Raw genomic sequence first — 18,409 nt, forward strand, 5'->3', positions numbered from 1 at the left:
TTTTCAGTAAATGGACCAATATTGTTTGTGTTTACCTTGAGTTTTAAAGTTGCCAACATGTTTATCTCGCAGCTTTTACGTACAGAGTTTTTGCAAAATCTAAATAAGCCGTTTTTGCACTGATACACAAAAATTTAAGTCACAATGTATTAAAAGTTCTACATAATATTTATAAAAAACAGTACTTCAAGCAATGATAATGTTTTCTGCTGTCCAGTATATACAGACTGGGTATATATATTTGGTAGGAATTCTGTTCAACAATAAGTCATTTAAAAAAGGGTCTGAAACATCTAGCTGTATATTTAAGAATTTTTTTTGGGGGAATTGTCCAACCTTACGTATAGTGAAAAGGCATAATGAATTAGTCCGAGCTCTGTATTTAACTACATTCTTTGAACACAAAATTTGTATTTCCTGTGGTGTATTAATATTGTAATAAGTTTTGTGTTTCTTATCCTGAAGGACAGTTGAGGGGGCATACTTTCAATTTCAAAAGTACTCGCACAAAAATATGTATCATCGTTCAATCATATTTTTTTCCATCAAGTCCATACTTTCCAAACAGCCTGAAAGTTATTGAGTCTGGTCTTCATTAATACACTGGAAACTTAAGGTCAAACAGTAGAAACTTTGATGTGTCATACACAATTTGCTGCTAATGACAGGCTCGTAGCCTGAACATCCGACAACGTCACACTTCAAACTAACTTTGAACCAAGTTCGGCCCTACCTGAAATCCTTGCCTCTGCAACCCTACTCCCATATTATACACACGTGTTAAATTGATGATTAATAAGTGCATATTAATGTAAATATATTTATATAAAGCTTCACAAAAAAATTGATCGTTTTACATTGAAATTATCGTCATAACTACCCCAAGTTAATCTGATGATTATATGTCAATATTGTGAATATATCATCAACATTAAAAATCACAGTATCTAAAAACTTGTTGTTGGTGTTGTTGTTTTGGTTTGGGATTTTTCTTTTTCTGTTCGTTTTTGTCGGAGCATGTAGGTAGAAATAGCATAGGCCTACTGTGTGGGTCTGTTATTTTTAATTTTATTTTTACCTTTCTACATAAAATACCTTAATATGCCTCAAAACCTTACGATAGCACCCTCATTTGATAAACTGATTCAGCAAAGATTACACTTCAGTTTCACATCACTGGAGATTCTTCTTTTTCAATTTATTTACAGTTTAGAAAGAGTCGTCAGAACCACAAGAAATTACTGGAAAAAACTTTTGAATATCGGGTTTTGACATAAAAGCTGAAAACTAATCGTTTAACCCTTGCCTCAAACACTGGGTAGCACATTTAAAAAGGAAACTTCGGAGGGATGCGCTGATTTACAAAACAGGAATGCAAGCTATGAATGTTGTTGCTATGGTGGGCGGAGCTTATGGATCAGTACTCTGGAGGGGTGTCTAGTCCATCCAATCAGGTATGACAGTATTTTCGGTATTATTGCTGCCCAGTGTTTCTCCATCGACAGCCACGTGCCACTTGGCATGATTTTTCAGAGCTTTTTTTCTGCTAAACGCTAAACCGCACTCTTTGCAAGAATACGGCTTTTCCCCGGTGTGAATTCGTTCGTGGAGTTTTAGGTCATACTTCCGGAGGAATGTCTTCCCACATGTTTGACAGATGCTTCTTTTCTTGCCTGATTTATCAAGCTGCTCTCCGTCTTCTAGTCCGGGTTCCTTAAGAATATTGGGCTTTTCTAGTGAGGCACCATTAGTTTTTGAAGCGAATTCATTCCTCTTTTTTAGTTCATTCTTTTCTTCATGAGCTTCATGAATTAACATGGTACTCTTATACTTAAAAGGTTTTCCACAAAAACGACACATGAATTCACCGTCACTGAAGCATATTTTACTGACCAAATGGTGTTTCAGGTTGGCAGCTCTTACGAAAGGTTTCCCACATTTATAACAAGTGTGAAGACTTTTTTCAGGCTTGTTCTTTTCCAGTGGATTTGCTTCACAATCTTTGTTTCTTGGCTCATTGTTCGTGGGGACAGTCTGTCCCACTTCCTTCATGTGAGCCAAACTGAAAACTTCATGTTCACAAATTGCACTTTGTTCAGAGGTGTTTAAATCGTGCGAAACAGCCTGGTTTCGGCAGTGTTTACGGTGCCCTTCAAGTTCTTCTACGGAATGAAATTCTTGCTCGCAGGAACGACAAATATAGACAGACTGTCTTAATAACATGCCATTAAGTTGGCCGTTGTTATGTTCAAGGTTATCTTCTTTTCTCTCATCAAAACTTGTGGAAGTTACAGACTCAGGTTCTCTTTTGACAATAGTCACAGTGGGCTCAATTGTAGCTTTCTTTTCTTGATTCGCAATGTCCTCTGGACTATTAACAATGTGAGACTGTAGGCACTTCTCAAGAATTGAAAATGTTGGTAAAATGTTTCCACTTCCATGAAGTTGTTGATGACTGTCAGTAACACCGTGGGCGAGATAATTTTCATCACAATTTTGGTTAAAGTTGTTTTCAAAGATGGGTTCCGCTTCTCTTTTGGCATGAAGAGGCTCACTAAAGAGTTGCTCACCCCGATTGACGGAATCCACAGAACTATCAACGCTGGGAGAGTCTTGGTAATCACCACAATTTGACGATGAAGGAATACCGTTTTCACGCCTGAAACCCTGACTTTCATGACTGTTGGGAACTATGAACCCATTCTCTTCGTCGTCGTTCTCACCAAAGTCGTTGAAAACATCAAATTCAGGTTCTGTTTTAACACTAACCAAGTCAACTGTAGTTACATCCTCACGATTGTTAATGCCAAGGGGATCTTGGTCTCCATTCAAAGTAGATTCTGGAAAGGTGTTTTTACTTGAACAGAGTTCTTGTTCCTCATGACGATGACAGCCCTGACTCTTGTGATGTCCTAGAGCCGAGACTTTGTTGAATTCTTCTCCACATGATTCGCAAATAAACGGTGGTTTTCTGATGGTAGCGCCTTCAATATGGTTACTCGGTTGGTCCATCGAAGTATCTAGAGCTTTAGAGTTTGACTTCCCTTTGTCGACAATGAATGTATTGCCGGGGTTGAAACTTTTGCTTTGAAGATAACCGCAGTGTCCACATTGGTTGGAGCAACCGGGCGACACATACTTGGGTAACAATCCAATTTGGATGAAATCGTTTCCACAACTGGTGCATTTGAACTGCTTTTCCTTAATATGTGTTAAGTAATGGCTGAGACACCTGTCCTTTTGCTGGAAGCTTTGCCTGCACAGATCGCACATATAGATGTGCTTCTCTGTGTATGCCCACTTTGAACTGACTGAATCGTCGCAGTTTTTATGCAACAACTCGTAATGTTTCTTCAAGTGTTTTTTCTTGGAAAACGCTGTACCACACTCAAGACAAGTAAAAGGACATTTTCCTTTGAATGGGCAAGTGTGATGATCGAGGTTGTCAAGGCTGGAGAAGGCTGCAGTACATAATCCACAGCCGAAACGCTTCTTAGCATCTTCCAGGCCATCCATGATTTGATACAATATTACTCACAGGGTTGTTATGTTTTTTCATTTATTTTTTAGTTTTGTGGACATACCACATACCCTGCGATTGCCACTTTAAATAGTTAACAGATACAGCGATCATTAACCATGATAAGTATGGTATTTCCTCAGAGCACAAGTATGGCTGGTTGCTAAAACGGTTGCTGTCACATCATTGATGAAGAACATTTGACGTCCACTCAAGGTTTTTGACACCAGGCAGGTGTTGAAGATCTTTGGCTAGTTTTCTGCAAGAAAGAAATTGAAACAGTAAGTAGTGTTATTATTAAAATTGACACATTTTACAAACCTTAGCTTTGAAGATATGTGGTGTGGACAATCATGGCATTGCAGTGCATGCTCTTGTGAATTCCTTCAACTATGAAAGTTTGAAATTAAACAGTCCAAAGTTTCACTATAGACAATGTACCTGGCTGGGGGCTTACAAAACAAATTATTAGCCTGGCCGTCGGGAGGAGGGTTACGTTATCGCAACTAGGTACCGCGTAATTAACGCTTGCTTGTTGAACATGTTGCCATGTTCGTTCGTGGACGTTGCACAATTTTGACTCTAGTTTTGGTCTTAATTTTAAAATAAACATGATATTGATAAAGACACCTTTTAAATTCTCAATCAAAGATTCTTTTTCAAGTTTTTGGGAAAAGGTTGATGTGGAATTAATAATAATAATAATAACCTTACTTTTAGCGCTTTTTACAAAAGCGATACAATTTAAATTTGCAGGGATGATTTTTGATTCGTGATTCGGCATTTAATCTAATTAAATGGGAATGCCATGCAGCAATTTGAGCTTTGTATCCTCCTCTTATAAACTTATAATTAAAGCCGGTAAAAAATTTTTTTGACAGCATCAAATTTGCGCAAGGCCTAGAATTTGCGTGGGAATAAGTGGTGCGCAGGCTTAAAACTGCGCACACAAAATTGTATCGGGCCGTGAAGTTTGCGCACTGAGCTGAGGCTAAAGTTTGCGCGAGGATTGAAGTTTGCGCCCAACAAAACTAAAAACAACAACAAGGGTTTGTGTCTTTATTGACGGTGGAAAGGCAACAGCACAATACGGAAATGTTACCCTGGGTATACCCCTACTTATTGATCTGAAGATCTCACCTGCAGTGGAATGCATTCTGTCTCAAAAGTGTGATGGTTTACCGCAAGAATCACTCCGGCTCCGGTCTATTTGTGATGAGTTACTTTTGCAGGCATACAGTACAGCGCCCTCTTGAGTTTTATTTTTTTATGAATGGCAGCTTGGCTGAGGGTAGGGCTAGTCTTGGTTACAAGACCATTGGTGTTGCGCGGTCACACACAACCAACGTTCCGATTATGCACGGCAAAAACTGTACACGCTTGTAATGAACGAACGCTAGAGCGGGCGCTCTTTTTCTCTGATTTCCGGATCTCACCATGACTGTGCTCACCATGGATGGTGAGATCTAAATCAGAGAAACAGAGCGCCCGCTAGCGTTCGTTCATTACAAGCGTGTACAGTTTTTGTGCATAATCGGAATTGGTTGTGTGTGACCGCGCAACTCCAATGGTCTTGGAACCAAGACTAGGGTAGGGCTGGGGCGGGGCGTCGTTTAAAAGTTCCTGAATGATTGACCACCAGTTTGAGCTAACTTCTACTATGCAATAATTTTATTACAAATTGTGTTTATTCAAACCCAATAAACTTCATCTTGCAATTGTATCACTACAATAAGGGACAAAGCACATGAGGCCCTACTCCATTATTATAATATTTTTGAAAGGGGGGGGGGGGTAATGTCACACTCTTGTACATTTTGAAGGTACATGTATACTATTTTAAGAATGCTTGCACCAGAGTCAAACAAATTAAGGTTCCCTTGTAGAGCTGCAATAGAAAGCCAACAATAAAAGAAGCATTTCTGTGGTGAATATCAAAATCAAACTTTATTCTTCAAATGTTCTGTTCCTTTTGATTTATTTTGTAACTAACAGCACATTGTTGTTAAACAAACAACTGCCAAACACAAACACATAATTATTCGGACACTGAATGTTATGAAAACTTGTTTACAGCTTCTTCTATAAAATTATCTACATTCCACAACTTTTATTTCTATTTAACAAGTACGTGTCCATTCCTGGGAATTCAGAGATAAATTGGTTCAAATTATTTATCTTGGCTCAACTAGTGACATATGCATGGATACCCACAACAATTGCCCTGGGGCCGATTTCACAAAGGTCTCAAATTGATCGTAACTTCAAATCAATCGTAGTTGCTAAGTAAAGTGTGATGTCACAATACAAATCTCTATGGTGATACTGAAAATTTGTCTTGGGATGAATTTTATTGCTTTGTGAAATCGGCCCCAGGTGCCCTGTGCTTTTGCTGTGGTGCCCTCTGCAAAGTCCCAATACAAATTTACATTTTTGTCATGGCAAGTGTCCTCACAGGAGGAAAATTGCTGTGCCCTTCAAGAGCAAAGTCGAAGCCTGCATATTGTTCCAACTGCAAGTAAACCAGTTTTTAGCCTCGTATAAGTCCGACACTTTGTTCTTGTAAGTGAAAGGCAGTTTTCCTAATACCACTTCCAATTAATGAGCAAGGGAAGTTTTATTTTCTACCGACACATTTCAAGGGGCTCCAATGCATACAATGCCTCCATGGCATCACTGATCAGGGCTCGATTTCACAAAGCAATAAAATCCATCGTAAGACAAATTTTCAGTACCACCATAGTTGTGATCAATTTTAGCTCTTTGTGAAATCGGCCCCAGGCCTGTCCATATCAGGGCTGTATGCTTCGTTTTTGTAAGGGCAAGGGCACCAAGGCATTTACTCTTTGGCAAAGGGCACCCTATGAGGAAATTGAACATTTCTACTGGAGCATTTCAAGGGCACCAAGGCAATGGCAAGGGGAAACGGAGGCAATCGCCTCCGTTGCCTCCGTGAAGTATCAGGCCTGCCATATTAAATGGCAAAACAAGTATCACATTAATTTTGGAAGAATGTTGAGTCACTGGCATTCCACCTTTTGGTAATATCACAAGAAGCTTGGAAGTTTCCACAACTTCAAATATGATGGTGGAGTCTAAGAAGAGCTTAGAGGAGTCTTCAAGACGTCTATCAAGAATGTCAACTTTGAATTATGCCCATTTTGAAGAGGGTTTCTGCAGCAGTTGTGTGATGAAGCGACGACCTATCTTTGATGGGGCAGAAATTTTCATCAACTAAGATTGAGGATATTCCTTCTGGTAGTACTGCAATAATAGTGGAGATGGTGGGGGAGGGTGGGGGGGGGGAGGCATGTGGTATTTTCATTTGTTTTTGTTGACATGTCCAGACTGAAATGGATGGCCAGAACGCATCTTTGTGTCCAGTCTTTGCAGTCAGTCCATAGCAGATCTCCCACCGCAGTTTTTCGACTTTCATAAAAGTGTTCCGACTCGTCTTCGTCAAATGACTCAAATGTTAAAGGTGCAGCGTGCCTGCTGCTGCCCACGTGGTTCATTCCCCTCCACGGAGTTCCCCGATGCGACTTGAGGTCGAAGGTGCAGGTCGGGGGTCAAAACCAATCCGCTGTTGAATCCTCTGTTGTCTGGCTTTGGCATCGAGGTCCTTTGTGGTTCCGAGTAGACTAGCCTGGGTTTCCCACTGTGTAGTAGTGGACGTGACGTCACTTTGAATTTCCACCCCTTGCATGTCTCCTCCCGAACCCTGTTGTTTTTCTCTCCTTTGCTGTTCGAGTTCTTTCTTGAAATTGTCGAACTCCGAGATGTCATCGATTTTGAGAGCGATTCGTGTTGGACCCCTCCTGATCATTTTGAAAAGATTAATGTGTCCTTGATTTCCAACTCCGAATTGAATTTAGGACCAATGTTCTCCAAAGACATATAATCTTTAACAGTTGTTTAGCTGGTGGTAGTGTCTTTTCCTCCTTCCTAATTATATGTGGTTTGTGCATGGATGGATGATATTGTTCAGTACTCTCTCTCAAATGCAGTGTGTATTGACATGAAACAGCAGTAGTTGTTACACTGCGCGCGCTACAACGTCCCCACGTCGTTTGATTGACATCGTTCCTGAGCAGAAAATAACCGTGGAGGTCGATCATCGTGAGTACGAAAACAAACCATTACCCGAAAACATTTTACTTTTGAAACCTCTAATAATAAATATTTTCAAACATTTGCAGCATATTATTAAAACAATAATTGTATTATAAATTTTCCGTTTAATTTCATAGAAATTATTTACTTCTTTAATAAACATTTTTAAAACGAAATGAAAGGAGCACAGATTTTGAGTGAAACAGGATATAAGTAAAACATGGCGCTCTCCATGAATGCAAGTAACATGTTTTCGAAACGTTTCTGAGTTTTCAATCCTATTTCATTCAGTTTTTCTCTCAGGTGAAGGGACCACTGTTCAAGTAAACGTGTGAGTATAACGCTATAATATATATGAATGTTTGTGTTATTCCTATTGACTATTGTCATATTTGTGTGGTCAATGTTTTGTTAAAATAACTTTGTAATGTTTGTTTGGTCGGTCTGTGACAATATAATAATAATAATAATAATATGACACACGTCGTACAGACGACACAGCCAGCACGCTGCGGGCGCTGTTGATCTGAGCGGGTGTTCTGAAAACATCGAGGCTGAGTTCGTTCATAATAATTAATATTATTATGATTTAAGTATTAAAAATAAAAGACATATGTTGGGTAAGACCCAGTTACTGGGGCGCTGTACTCCATCCATGTTGTTCTTAATTTTTCATTATCGGTCATACTTGTAGTTTTCAAAATTGTCATTATCCTAGTGTACTAAGTGCGACTGGAGAAAAAGGAGTCTGTGCCCAGTAACTGGGTCTAAACTTTAATGAGAGGTCATAAATTAGCAGTCCAATCAAATAAAGACATGCAAATGAAACCACTAAGGCAAGCCCCGCCAACTTACACATCCTTATTTATACTTATTTAAGATTTATCCTTAAAAGTTGCAAGTTACTAACAGATTTCATTTCTGTTTTTCCTAGGGTAAGTTATAACTAAAGCTCTCAGAATGTCTGACGACGAGGCTACCCCCGTCTTTAAGAGGCAGAAAATTCATTATGGCACACTGGAGGACAGGCTAAGAGAGGAAACTTCAAAGGGATCCTTCCAGGCCGGAACCGAAGCTGGCAACATTAGCGTCTCGTCTGGTAAGTCTTAAATGAGAAGACAAAAAACAGGGCTCGAAATTTATGTTTACTGGACCAGAATTTAAGAAAGAGCTTTCTACAGAGTTTATCATGTGATTTTGTTTTGATTTGAGCAAGCCAAGCACCAAGAGAAGATTATCTCATTTGTGTTATTTGATAGTATATTTTGATACCCAATGGCCAGACTTGAAGTCAACATTTGAACGCTCTTCAAAGAAAGCAGTAATAGCTCTAGCCCAGGTTGGACTCCTCCGTTGCATGCAACGCGACGGAGTCCAGGGTATAAAGGTCCCGTACCATTGCGAACATTTTTCAAAAATACCTAAGTTGGGAGTCTGAACTTTTACTCACATGTTCCTTGTAGTTGGAACTCCAAGCCCGCTTTATTTAAAATTGTTGAATTGTCTCCTTTGGTGTTAATATTTTGTGAAAAGAAAATTGAAATTTACGTTTTCCATTCCCACGTCGTGCACTAACTTCCGTGTAAACACTTTCTTGCACTGATCACTGGCGGCGCCATCAACTTGCGTCAACCACTCACTAAGCAGATGGATAATAGTCAGCGAGCAATTTACACAAAGCGCAGTACATAGTATACCGAGCATAGACGTCTTGTGCCAAGACTCCATGTGCTGGAAGCGTATCTTTTTCCCAGGACAGATGAGGCCGTTAAATTGGCGCATGCTAAGTGGCCTCATCTGTCCTAGGAAAAAAATATACGCGCGCAGGAAAGCGCCCTCTGTTGTCCGTCTATATGACAAGAAGAAGCCATGTGAAAAAGCAAGATGGCGGCAGACGGCTTTGCTGCTTATAAATATTTTTTAAGAAAAAAACTCACTTTGTAACCGAAATTCAACCTGAACCTTTTAAAAATTCTATTTGAGGTGTAGTGTTTTCCAGTTTTATGCCTCCTGGATTTTAAATGTGTATTGGAGGAGTTGAAGGTGATTTGATGGCACCTACCCAGTTGACGGCGAATAGCGGTAAGACAACGCGCTGCACTTGGCGCCATGCGCACTTGGGCTCACACTATCCAGTGGTATACGATGATCAACATCGCCAGTGCAGAACTTCGACATATTTTCGGAAATAATTTCTTCCATGGATATATTTGTTAGCTGTAAACTCGTTGAAAATATAGTGAGGGACACTATGAATATATGAACGGAATTTCAACTTCTCAAATCAAGTAAAAAATTCAGAAAATTGTAGTCAAATTTGTGTTCGCATTGTAAAGAACCTTTATACCCAGGACGTCAGTGCAGTAGCACTGACTGACGTCCTACCAGGGCTATAGTAGCTCCTTCTCTTCACTCAACTATTATATACTTTTTCTTCAGGTGACACCTTTGACCTTGAGGAGCACGTCAGCGAACAGCGACTGGAGCTTCTTGCTGAATTTGAAAGAAGAAAAAAGGTAAGTTTGACGACTCTTTGAAAAATTCCTGAGACAAAAGATGGATAATTAAAACTATAAAATAAAATAAAAACTTTCCAAACCTTGGTTCAGGGCTAGAGTTTGCTCATGAAGCACTGTGCAAAATGCACACTGCTTCAAAGTTGATGGTGTTGCCCTCAAGATTCACATAGTGAGGACTGCATAAACCAGGGAATAAACATAATATTAATAATAATAATAACAAAGTCTTATATAGCGCACGTATCTACCAAACAAGGTACTCAAGGCACTGAGTATGTACAAACTCTCAGAAGGAAAGTTTATTGCAGTGATGAATTCTGAAACCCAATTATTTAGCCCCTTAAAGGGGTTTACAAGGTGCTACGGCTCATCCAGCAGCCACAGCCAGGAACACCGGGGCGAACCCCTTCTCTTTCTGATAAGTGCACAGGGTTCTTATACATGCGTTACACAACACATGGGACCAACGGCTTTACGTCCCATCCGAAGGACGAAGCAATGGTTAAGCGTCTTGCTTAAGGACACTAGAGTCTTGGTTGGGGATTCGAACCCACACTCTGCTGATCAGAAACACCAGAGTTTGAGTTCGGTGCTCTTAACCTCTCGGCCACATTCCATTCTTCTATTGTGTATCCTTCTACTGTGTAGCTGCGCTAGGAGCGTCTTAAGATGGGACACCAGCGCATTATAAATGCCCATTATCAATAATCTCATTATAATTATTATTTTATACAGCTTCGTCAGATCACTGTTTCTACCGATGATGCAGTGGTTAAAGCTCAGCTACGACAGAGAGGGGCACCAATATGTGAGTCTCTTAATGTTTTCTTTAGGAAATTTCAGTAGAGGCTATGCGGTACAAGATACATTTTTTCAGAGACGCCATTTAATAGATCAGGGGCTGATTTCACTAAGAGTTAGGACTAGTCCTAATTTAGGGCAAGTCCTAGGAGATACAAAAAATGTATGGCTAGTCCTATGTAAGAATGAGCAACTCATCCTCACTCGAAATAAGACTAGTCCTAACTCTTTGTGAAATCCACCCCAGATGTTAGCTAGTACTTTCCCGAGTTCTGTGAAAAGATCCAGAGGCAAATCACTCGTGTGAGATTCAAACCAACAACCTTCATTGCTAGGCAGTTTGAATCCTATGTGTTAGCAGCTGGTACTGCAACGATTTAATAAATGTTAGTTTTGCATCCGGTATAATTATAAAGAGAGTAATTGTTACCCACCCATACACTGATGTGTATTGAGCTTAGCATACTCTTTGCTTTCCGTAGTTCTGAGAAAAAGACCACCTGGCAGGGTGTAAAACAAAATTCTTCTTTAATTGTTCAGGCTTGTTTGGAGAGGATAAGGCCGACAGAAGGGAGAGGTTGCGTCAATTGCTTGCTGTCGCTGGAGACGATGATTTCAGCCGACATCAAATTGAAGAAATTGCGAAAGAGAAAAAGAAAGAGGTAAAACATTTTGCTTTTGTTTGTTTTGTTGTGTGCTGTTTTGTTGTTGTGCTACTACAAGGTCCTTATTACAATTTGTTTGTATCTCCTAAATGTGGCTTAGCATAGTTAGAATACATAGGTTATTTGAGTTTATTGGTGATTGATCCGCCCCTAAATATTTGTTTTGGCAAACAGTTATCTACGTTGCTGGAGTTTTTTATTAAATATAAATTTCTCCTTTACATCTTAAGACTGTTTGATTATTGCAAAAATGAAATCATAAACATGGACCTCAAGGCACTAAAGCCAACTAATTCTTTATTGATTAATGAATTTACTTTTACCACAAATAGGAGGACCAAAAGACCTGGTACCACGAGGGACCGGATAGTCTGATGAAAGCTAGACTATGGATTGCAGAGTATTCATTACCAAGGTATGCTAAGATCCACATGTACTCATATGGTACAACAGTGTCTTGTGGAAACACATTATAAATGGATGGCACAGCATTGGTTATTGGAAGAGTTAGTTCATTTCATCAATTCCTATGTTGGCGGCCTCCCTATTTTGTCGTATCTGAGGTTGTTGGTTCGAGTCCAACTCTAGTAAGTTTGTCATTGTTCAAATCAAAATCATTTAAAAATTTACCCAGTCAGTTTCCCTTGCGATTTATATTGATATCTGAAACAGAAAAGTGGCATCCCCTTACGGTGATCCCCTGGCTGCCGCTTAACAGGTTGTATCATAATTTGGGTTTGATCCCTGGCTACATGGCTAAGCTTGGGCGATACCACGATGTTATCGAATATCGTGATATTAATTTGGAAACGATTTCGATATCGGATCGATTTGGTTTTAATCGAAATATCGATATATCGCGATATATCGCGCTATCGATCAAGTATCGCAATATGGCGATGTATTTCCTAGCTGAGACATCTTGCACCCCATAGGTTTGGAGTAAAACCAGAAGAATAGGTCATTAGAACACCTCTCTTATGCTATGACTGTCTCTTCTACAACTTTCACTGGGAGTTTGAAGACTGATGATGTTAATCGCGATTATATCAAATATCGCGATATATTGTCGGCGATATATCGTAAATAAAATAAATCGATATCGCCCAAGCTTATACATGGCAGTGAATGGTTGTATGACTTCTTACTGGCACCCCTGAACAAAGATACTGACAAAATAGGGAGACCATCAACCTAGGGCTAGATAGCTCAGTTGGTAGAGCGCCGGCACGTTAATCCAGAGGTCGTTGGTTCGAGTCCCACTCTGGTCAATTTTTGTTTGTTTAACTCAAAATGGTTCTATTTATATAAACCTTGTTTTATCACACCAGGGCAGAGAAGAGGATACAGGAATCCAGACTCGATAAGAATATTCCAGAATCCAAGAGGAATGCCAAGACTCAAGAGCTTCATCGTCATCTTAGGGTGAGTCAAACAAATATTTAACCCATCCAGGGTTGATACTGAAGCGTACAGACGACCTTGGTAATTGACAAGTAACTGCACTTTATGTAAACCAACATTTACATGAAATAATAAGCCCGTGAAAGTTTATGATCAATCGGTTATTGGAGTCAAAGGAAAACGGACAACTAACCTCTAGCACTATACTCAGTATTTTCCTTAGTTCTGTGAACAAAATCACAGGCGTATTACTCAAGCGGGATTGGAACCCACAACCTTAGCATTTCTTGAGCAGTGTCTTACCAACTAGACCACCGAGAGTGCCAAAAATAACAGGCATAATACTCAGGTGGGATTCGAACTCACAACCTTAGCATTTCTTGAGCAGTGTCTTACCAACTAGACCACCGAGAGTGCCCAGTATCTAGGGGCAGTTTGAATTCTATATTTTAGCAGCGGGTACCACAACGATTTAATAGACCATCTTTATACCATGTAAGTTTTGCAAATCTGTCAGCATTTTGATTTTCAGTCTCAGTAATGTTGAGCCTATCCGTTAATGGGGAAGTATTTCTTTGGTTTTGGAAAATACAAAGTCTACTTCTCGCCCTCTTGTTAACCAGAAAAATATATACAACCTGTGAAAATTTCATCTACAGTGGTAAGGTTTACCTGTAAACAACTTGGCTGTCCCGCAACTTTCTAACAATGTTCAGTAAACAGTATACCAAATAGGTATTTATTACACTTTGGTTGGGGTTTTTTTCAGTCCCTGACAGCTATAGGGAGTCAAATCGGCGACACACGACCCATCTCGTACTGCCAGTTCAGTCCAAATTCTCAGATCTTAGCAACTGCATCGTGGTAAGTCTACATCCATGCTTGTTTAAATTTAGGGGTATGGGGAAGATGTCTATCCATCCACTCCAGGGTGGGTTGTGGTGGGGAGGGGATAGAAAAGCCTACACAGAATCATCCTCCAAGAATTCTGTGGCAGCAGTGAGAGCAATGTTCATGTGAAATCTTGGTAGCATTACTATTTTGAGTACCACACAATTCTCAAGAATTTCCTTTAAAGGTAGGGTCATAGATTGGTAATAATAAAACAATCTTACAATAAAAACTTTACTTGGTGAGAACCACTGCAGCTATTGATAGTATTAAGCCATACAGCGGTTATCACACATCAGTGTAGCGAAAAATTGTATTTAAATATTTGTCTTGTTTCAGGAGTGGATTAATCAAGTTATGGTCAGTTCCAGACCTGAAAGGAATCCGAACACTCCGAGGTCATAATCATAACATCGGGGCCGTTGTATTCCACCCTAAAGCTACGGTATCCCTGGATGATCAAGCATGCTGTATGGCATCCTGTGCAGCTGATGGTAGCGTTAAACTTTGGAATCTAGTCAGGTAACAACAGTAATACCCAGCGATAGCCATCTTGAATTTTGTTAAACTTCTTCCATTCAAATCATGGATTACCCAGTACTTTCCCGAGTGCTGTGAACAACTCCACAGGCATTTCTCTTGGTAGAATTCAAACCGACAACCTTTGCATTGCTGGAGCAGATGTCTTCCCACTATAATGTAGCAGTGGTGTACTGAGTGGGGACCAGGGAGGGGGTGTGGTTGGTTGAAGTCTAACCTTACCCCCCCCCCCCCCCCCCCCCCCCTCATTCAACGATCTAAAGCATTTAGCTTCACCATTCCATAATTTTTATTGGTGTTCTTTGTTGTGATCGTGATGAGCCAGTTGCTATTAAGGAGGGCCATGCTGCGAGGTAGCTCGTCTCACTTACATTCCCACCGTGACCATTTCCCAGTGTTCTTATTTATGTTCTTATTGATGTTTTGATAGTGATGAGCCAGTTGCCAACATAGAGGGCCATGCTGCGAGGTAGCTCGTCTCACTTACATTCCCACCGTGACCATTTCCCAGTGTTCTTATTTATGTTCTTATTGATGTTTTGATAGTGATGAGCCAGTTGCCAACATAGAGGGCCATGCTGCGAGGTAGCTCGTCTCACTTACATTCCTACCGTGACCATTTCCCAGTGTTCTTATTTATGTTCTTATTGATGTTTTGATAGTGATGAGCCAGTTGCCAACATAGAGGGCCATGCTGCGAGGTAGCTCGTCTCACTTACATTCCTACCGTGACCATTTCCCAGTGTTCTTATTTATGTTCTTATTGATGTTTTGATAGTGATGAGCCAGTTGCCAACATAGAGGGCCATGCTGCGAGGTAGCTCGTCTCACTTACATTCCTACCGTGACCATTTCCCAGTGTTCTTATTTATGTTCTTATTGATGTTTTGATAGTGATGAGCCAGTTGCCAACATAGAGGGCCATGCTGCGAGGCAGCTCGTCTCACTTACATTCCTACCGTGACCATTTCCCAGTGTTCTTATTTATGTTCTTATTGATGTTTTGATAGTGATGAGCCAGTTGCCAACATAGAGGGCCATGCAGCTAGAGTAGCTCGTCTCGCCTACCATCCATCCGGGAGATTTCTAGGAACAACATGGTAAGACTAGGTGGCTGTATCCACAAACAATTTCCTGTCAGTCTGTAGATTATCAATTGCAGAGGTGGGATTGCAGAAGCGCGATCTTTAAATGCTATCTTTCTGATTTTGACTGGAGACACTATAAAATTCAAGAAAATAGTATTTGAAGGGTTTGCTATTCAGACAGAAAACGTTTTTTTTCTGGAAGATTGGTGCTGGTATGAACTTTATAATAAGTGAGATGTCAGATTGAAACTACATTATTTATTGTTGTAATTATTTTTTACTTTAAAGGGAATTTAGATAACGAGAAACATTGTCCTACGATGACACCATCCTTATAACATGTGCATCAATTTATGTCTTGTTGGTTTCTTCCCATCGATAGTTTTGACATGTCATGGCGCTTGTGGGACCTCGAAGCACAAGATGAAATTCTTCACCAAGAAGGCCATAGCAGATCAGTATATTCCATTGGATTCCAGTGTGATGGTTCACTGTGTGCTACCGGGTATGTCAATTTATGTCTACGTCAAAGGTTCTTTTGTTCCTTGCTGAGTTTCTAGTCAATGTACCAACTATAACAAGAAGTTTTTGTTTAAACAAAGGTTCTTTTGGTCTTTGCTGAGTGCTCATTTATGCACCAACTAGAACTGTTCTCTGCTGTTTGTTCAAAAAATTTCCAGCTAGAAGCAAGTGTTAATTTGTTGTTGTTTCACCCGTGCACAGTGGAATGGATTCATTTGGTCGCATTTGGGATCTTAGAACAGGACGATGCATAATGTTCATGGAAGGCCATCTCAAGTCTGTCCTGGATGTCAGCTTCTCCCCAAATGGGTAAGTCTCTCAAAATTGTTAGTGTCTTTAAAAATGTCTGTTTTGTTTCATCCAAATAATAAAAAGTCACATAAGCAATGACTCCCAAAGCCCCCCCCCCCCCCCCCCCAGTTCCATTATCTTTCAATAATTCTAATGTGATTACTTACTTTTAGGTATCAATTGGCAACAGCGAGTGAGGATCATTCGGTCAAGTTGTGGGATCTGAGACAACGGAAATGTCTTTACACCATTCCAGCTCATAATAACATCGTGTCAGGGGTCAAGTTTCAAGGTAAGGGTGACAAAAATTGAGTGGGGCACCAGTCACAAACACTGAAACAGAATAAGTTAAACATAATGTAATTTTGACTGGTATGCTGTTTCTGTTAAGCAATATTTTTCCGTGCTTAGCAAGTTTGTGTACTTACATACGTTATGATACTGGGCCCTAGTTAAGCATGTTTTTATAGTGAAAACCAATTATTACCCCTATTGTAACTTGTAACTTTAAAACAAAATATTGTTCATATTTTTCTGTATAGGGGACTACTTAATCAGCTGTTCCTATGACAACACAGCAAAGGTGAGTATTTTTGTTTCTATTATGTTTTGCCCAAACTTAGTGGCTACCCAGTCTGGTTGGTCTCATGTGTATACATAGTTGGTCAACCAATTGGTGCCTAGTTAATACCAAGTGGTGATTTGTGTGGAGACACTTGGTAGATTTTAAGCTGATGCTCACTTTGTACACACACAGAGCCAAAAGATAGGCTACTTTGGTGGGAATTGAACCATCGACCCCCGCATAAACATGTAGTCCCCACCCTTTGTAATGGTGCCTTAATAACCTGGATTCTTCCATTATCGTATAGGTATGGGCACATCCCGGCTGGTCACCTCTTATGACCCTTGCTGGTCACGACAGCAAGATCATGTCAGTAGATATATCAACCAATGAACAGTACATAGCAACTGCGTCATTCGACCGAACCTTCAAGCTCTGGGCGTCAGAATAAAGAACCAACAACTGGAGGTCGCACTATCTCCAATGAACTTCCAGCTTCAAGTGCAACACAACGACCCTTGACCTTTGACTGGATCAAGATATGCCAGGTTTGAAATCTTCCACTTGAAACCATAAAAAATTACCAGTTACACTGATACAAAAAGTACTGTTTCAAAGAAAGGCACAAACTCATGCCAACATAGGTTAAGTTCATGCGAGGGACTAAAGTCGACCATTGCCTGGCGATTTTGCCTGGTAATCATGATGTATTGTATGTGTAGGTATCCATGGAATATTGACAAAAGGTTGAAAAATGGCCGCCGCCCAAACTAAGTTAAATGCAATTTGTGATACTTCAAGCCACCCATACACAATGGCATTCACATGTCTATTGAGCCAATTCACCCAACTTTTATCGCTGTAATAAACCTTGGTTGTGCCATTTTTGGAGTCAGTTTACCTGTTTTACAATTTAACTTCCAAAATGGCGGACTATAGGCAGACGGTTTCTGTGTGTAGTGTCAATGCAAGTGGTCATAACAGTGCCTTTTTTACAACCATGACTTCAGATTTAGGCTTGGGCCCCGTTAGTTATTTTTACGACCCCGAACAATATATTGACAAAAACGAGAGAGACTGCCAAAGATATATTTGTAACTCAGTTGGTTGAGCATCGACCGGCAAATCTGGCGTTTTTTTTTCCAATCTTTTTCACTATCATGTCAGCCATTACAAGGTTCTGCCTGTGCACTGTGAGCTGCGAGTGAGATTGTTTTTAGTTTACCCTTTCGGGGGGAACTGGCCTATTAATTTTATCTTTTTGTACATTGTTAAACAATTTAAAAAATACACAAAAAGGTCCATTCAAATTCAACAAAGACAAATTTCTACAGTTAGTAGTACTTTTATTATCTTTTTCTGTAAAATACATTGAAACATCTGTATGTCAATAAAATAATTTTTAAAAAGTGTGTGGTGTTAGACTATTGAGTAGTTCGAATGCAGTTGTTCTCATTGCCTTGCAATTTGCCAAGAAATTAATATAGTTG

General features: G+C 39.9%; 3 protein-coding genes across 4 annotated transcripts; 1 reads left to right on the forward strand and 2 right to left on the reverse strand.

Annotated features, from left to right (window-relative positions):
- Positions 1–98: 98 nt before the first annotated feature.
- On the reverse strand, positions 99–4,748 carry LOC117303420 (zinc finger protein 585B-like). The gene is made up of 2 exons (XM_033787612.1): positions 4,661–4,748; positions 99–3,779 (listed from the first exon to the last, which is right to left on the reverse strand). Exon 2 carries the CDS (start codon positions 3,514–3,516, stop codon positions 1,438–1,440), a length of 2,079 nt encoding a protein of 692 aa, XP_033643503.1. The 5' UTR covers positions 3,517–3,779; positions 4,661–4,748; the 3' UTR covers positions 99–1,437.
- A 1,667-nt stretch (positions 4,749–6,415) lies between these two features.
- Positions 6,416–7,633, reverse strand: LOC117303279 (anaphase-promoting complex subunit CDC26-like). Its single transcript, XM_033787438.1, has one exon. The coding sequence runs from the start codon at positions 7,344–7,346 to the stop codon at positions 7,032–7,034; it is 315 nt and encodes a 104-aa protein (XP_033643329.1). The 5' UTR covers positions 7,347–7,633; the 3' UTR covers positions 6,416–7,031.
- Positions 7,634–7,862: 229 nt separating this feature from the next.
- Positions 7,863–18,330, forward strand: LOC117303280 (U4/U6 small nuclear ribonucleoprotein Prp4-like). 2 transcript variants are annotated; one of them, XM_033787439.1, is made up of 15 exons: positions 7,863–7,962; positions 8,568–8,732; positions 10,073–10,149; positions 10,888–10,960; positions 11,494–11,615; positions 11,951–12,033; positions 12,950–13,043; positions 13,792–13,886; positions 14,253–14,435; positions 15,464–15,553; positions 15,924–16,046; positions 16,265–16,372; positions 16,528–16,646; positions 16,897–16,937; positions 17,227–18,330. In XM_033787439.1, the coding sequence occupies exons 2-15, from the start codon at positions 8,594–8,596 to the stop codon at positions 17,368–17,370; spliced, it is 1,491 nt and encodes a 496-aa protein (XP_033643330.1). In that variant the 5' UTR covers positions 7,863–7,962; positions 8,568–8,593; the 3' UTR covers positions 17,371–18,330. The 2 variants fall into 2 exon arrangements, with proteins under 2 accessions (XP_033643330.1, XP_033643332.1); XM_033787441.1 differs by lacking the exon at positions 7,863–7,962 and adding an exon at positions 8,188–8,253.
- Positions 18,331–18,409: the final 79 nt, after the last annotated feature.

The sequence above is a fragment of the Asterias rubens genome, chromosome 19 (genome assembly GCF_902459465.1).
Source record: "Asterias rubens chromosome 19, eAstRub1.3, whole genome shotgun sequence".
In the NCBI taxonomy this organism is placed as follows: domain Eukaryota; kingdom Metazoa; phylum Echinodermata; class Asteroidea; order Forcipulatida; family Asteriidae; genus Asterias; species Asterias rubens.

What these genes read in the sequence shown, in the direction of transcription:
- LOC117303280 (XM_033787439.1), top strand. Translation starts at nt 8,594, where the DNA reads ATGTCTGACGACGAGGCTACCCCCGTCTTTAAGAGGCAGAAAATTCAT. An exon ending in AGCTTCATCGTCATCTTAGG is followed by an intron (nt 13,044 to 13,791) that starts GTGAGTCAAACA and finishes GGTTTTTTTCAG; the next exon opens with TCCCTGACAGCTATAGGGAG. An exon ending in ATCTTAGCAACTGCATCGTG is followed by an intron (nt 13,887 to 14,252) that starts GTAAGTCTACAT and finishes GTCTTGTTTCAG; the next exon opens with GAGTGGATTAATCAAGTTAT.
- LOC117303420 (XM_033787612.1), bottom strand. Translation starts at nt 3,516, where the DNA reads ATGGATGGCCTGGAAGATGCTAAGAAGCGTTTCGGCTGTGGATTATGT.
- LOC117303279 (XM_033787438.1), bottom strand. Translation starts at nt 7,346, where the DNA reads ATGATCAGGAGGGGTCCAACACGAATCGCTCTCAAAATCGATGACATC.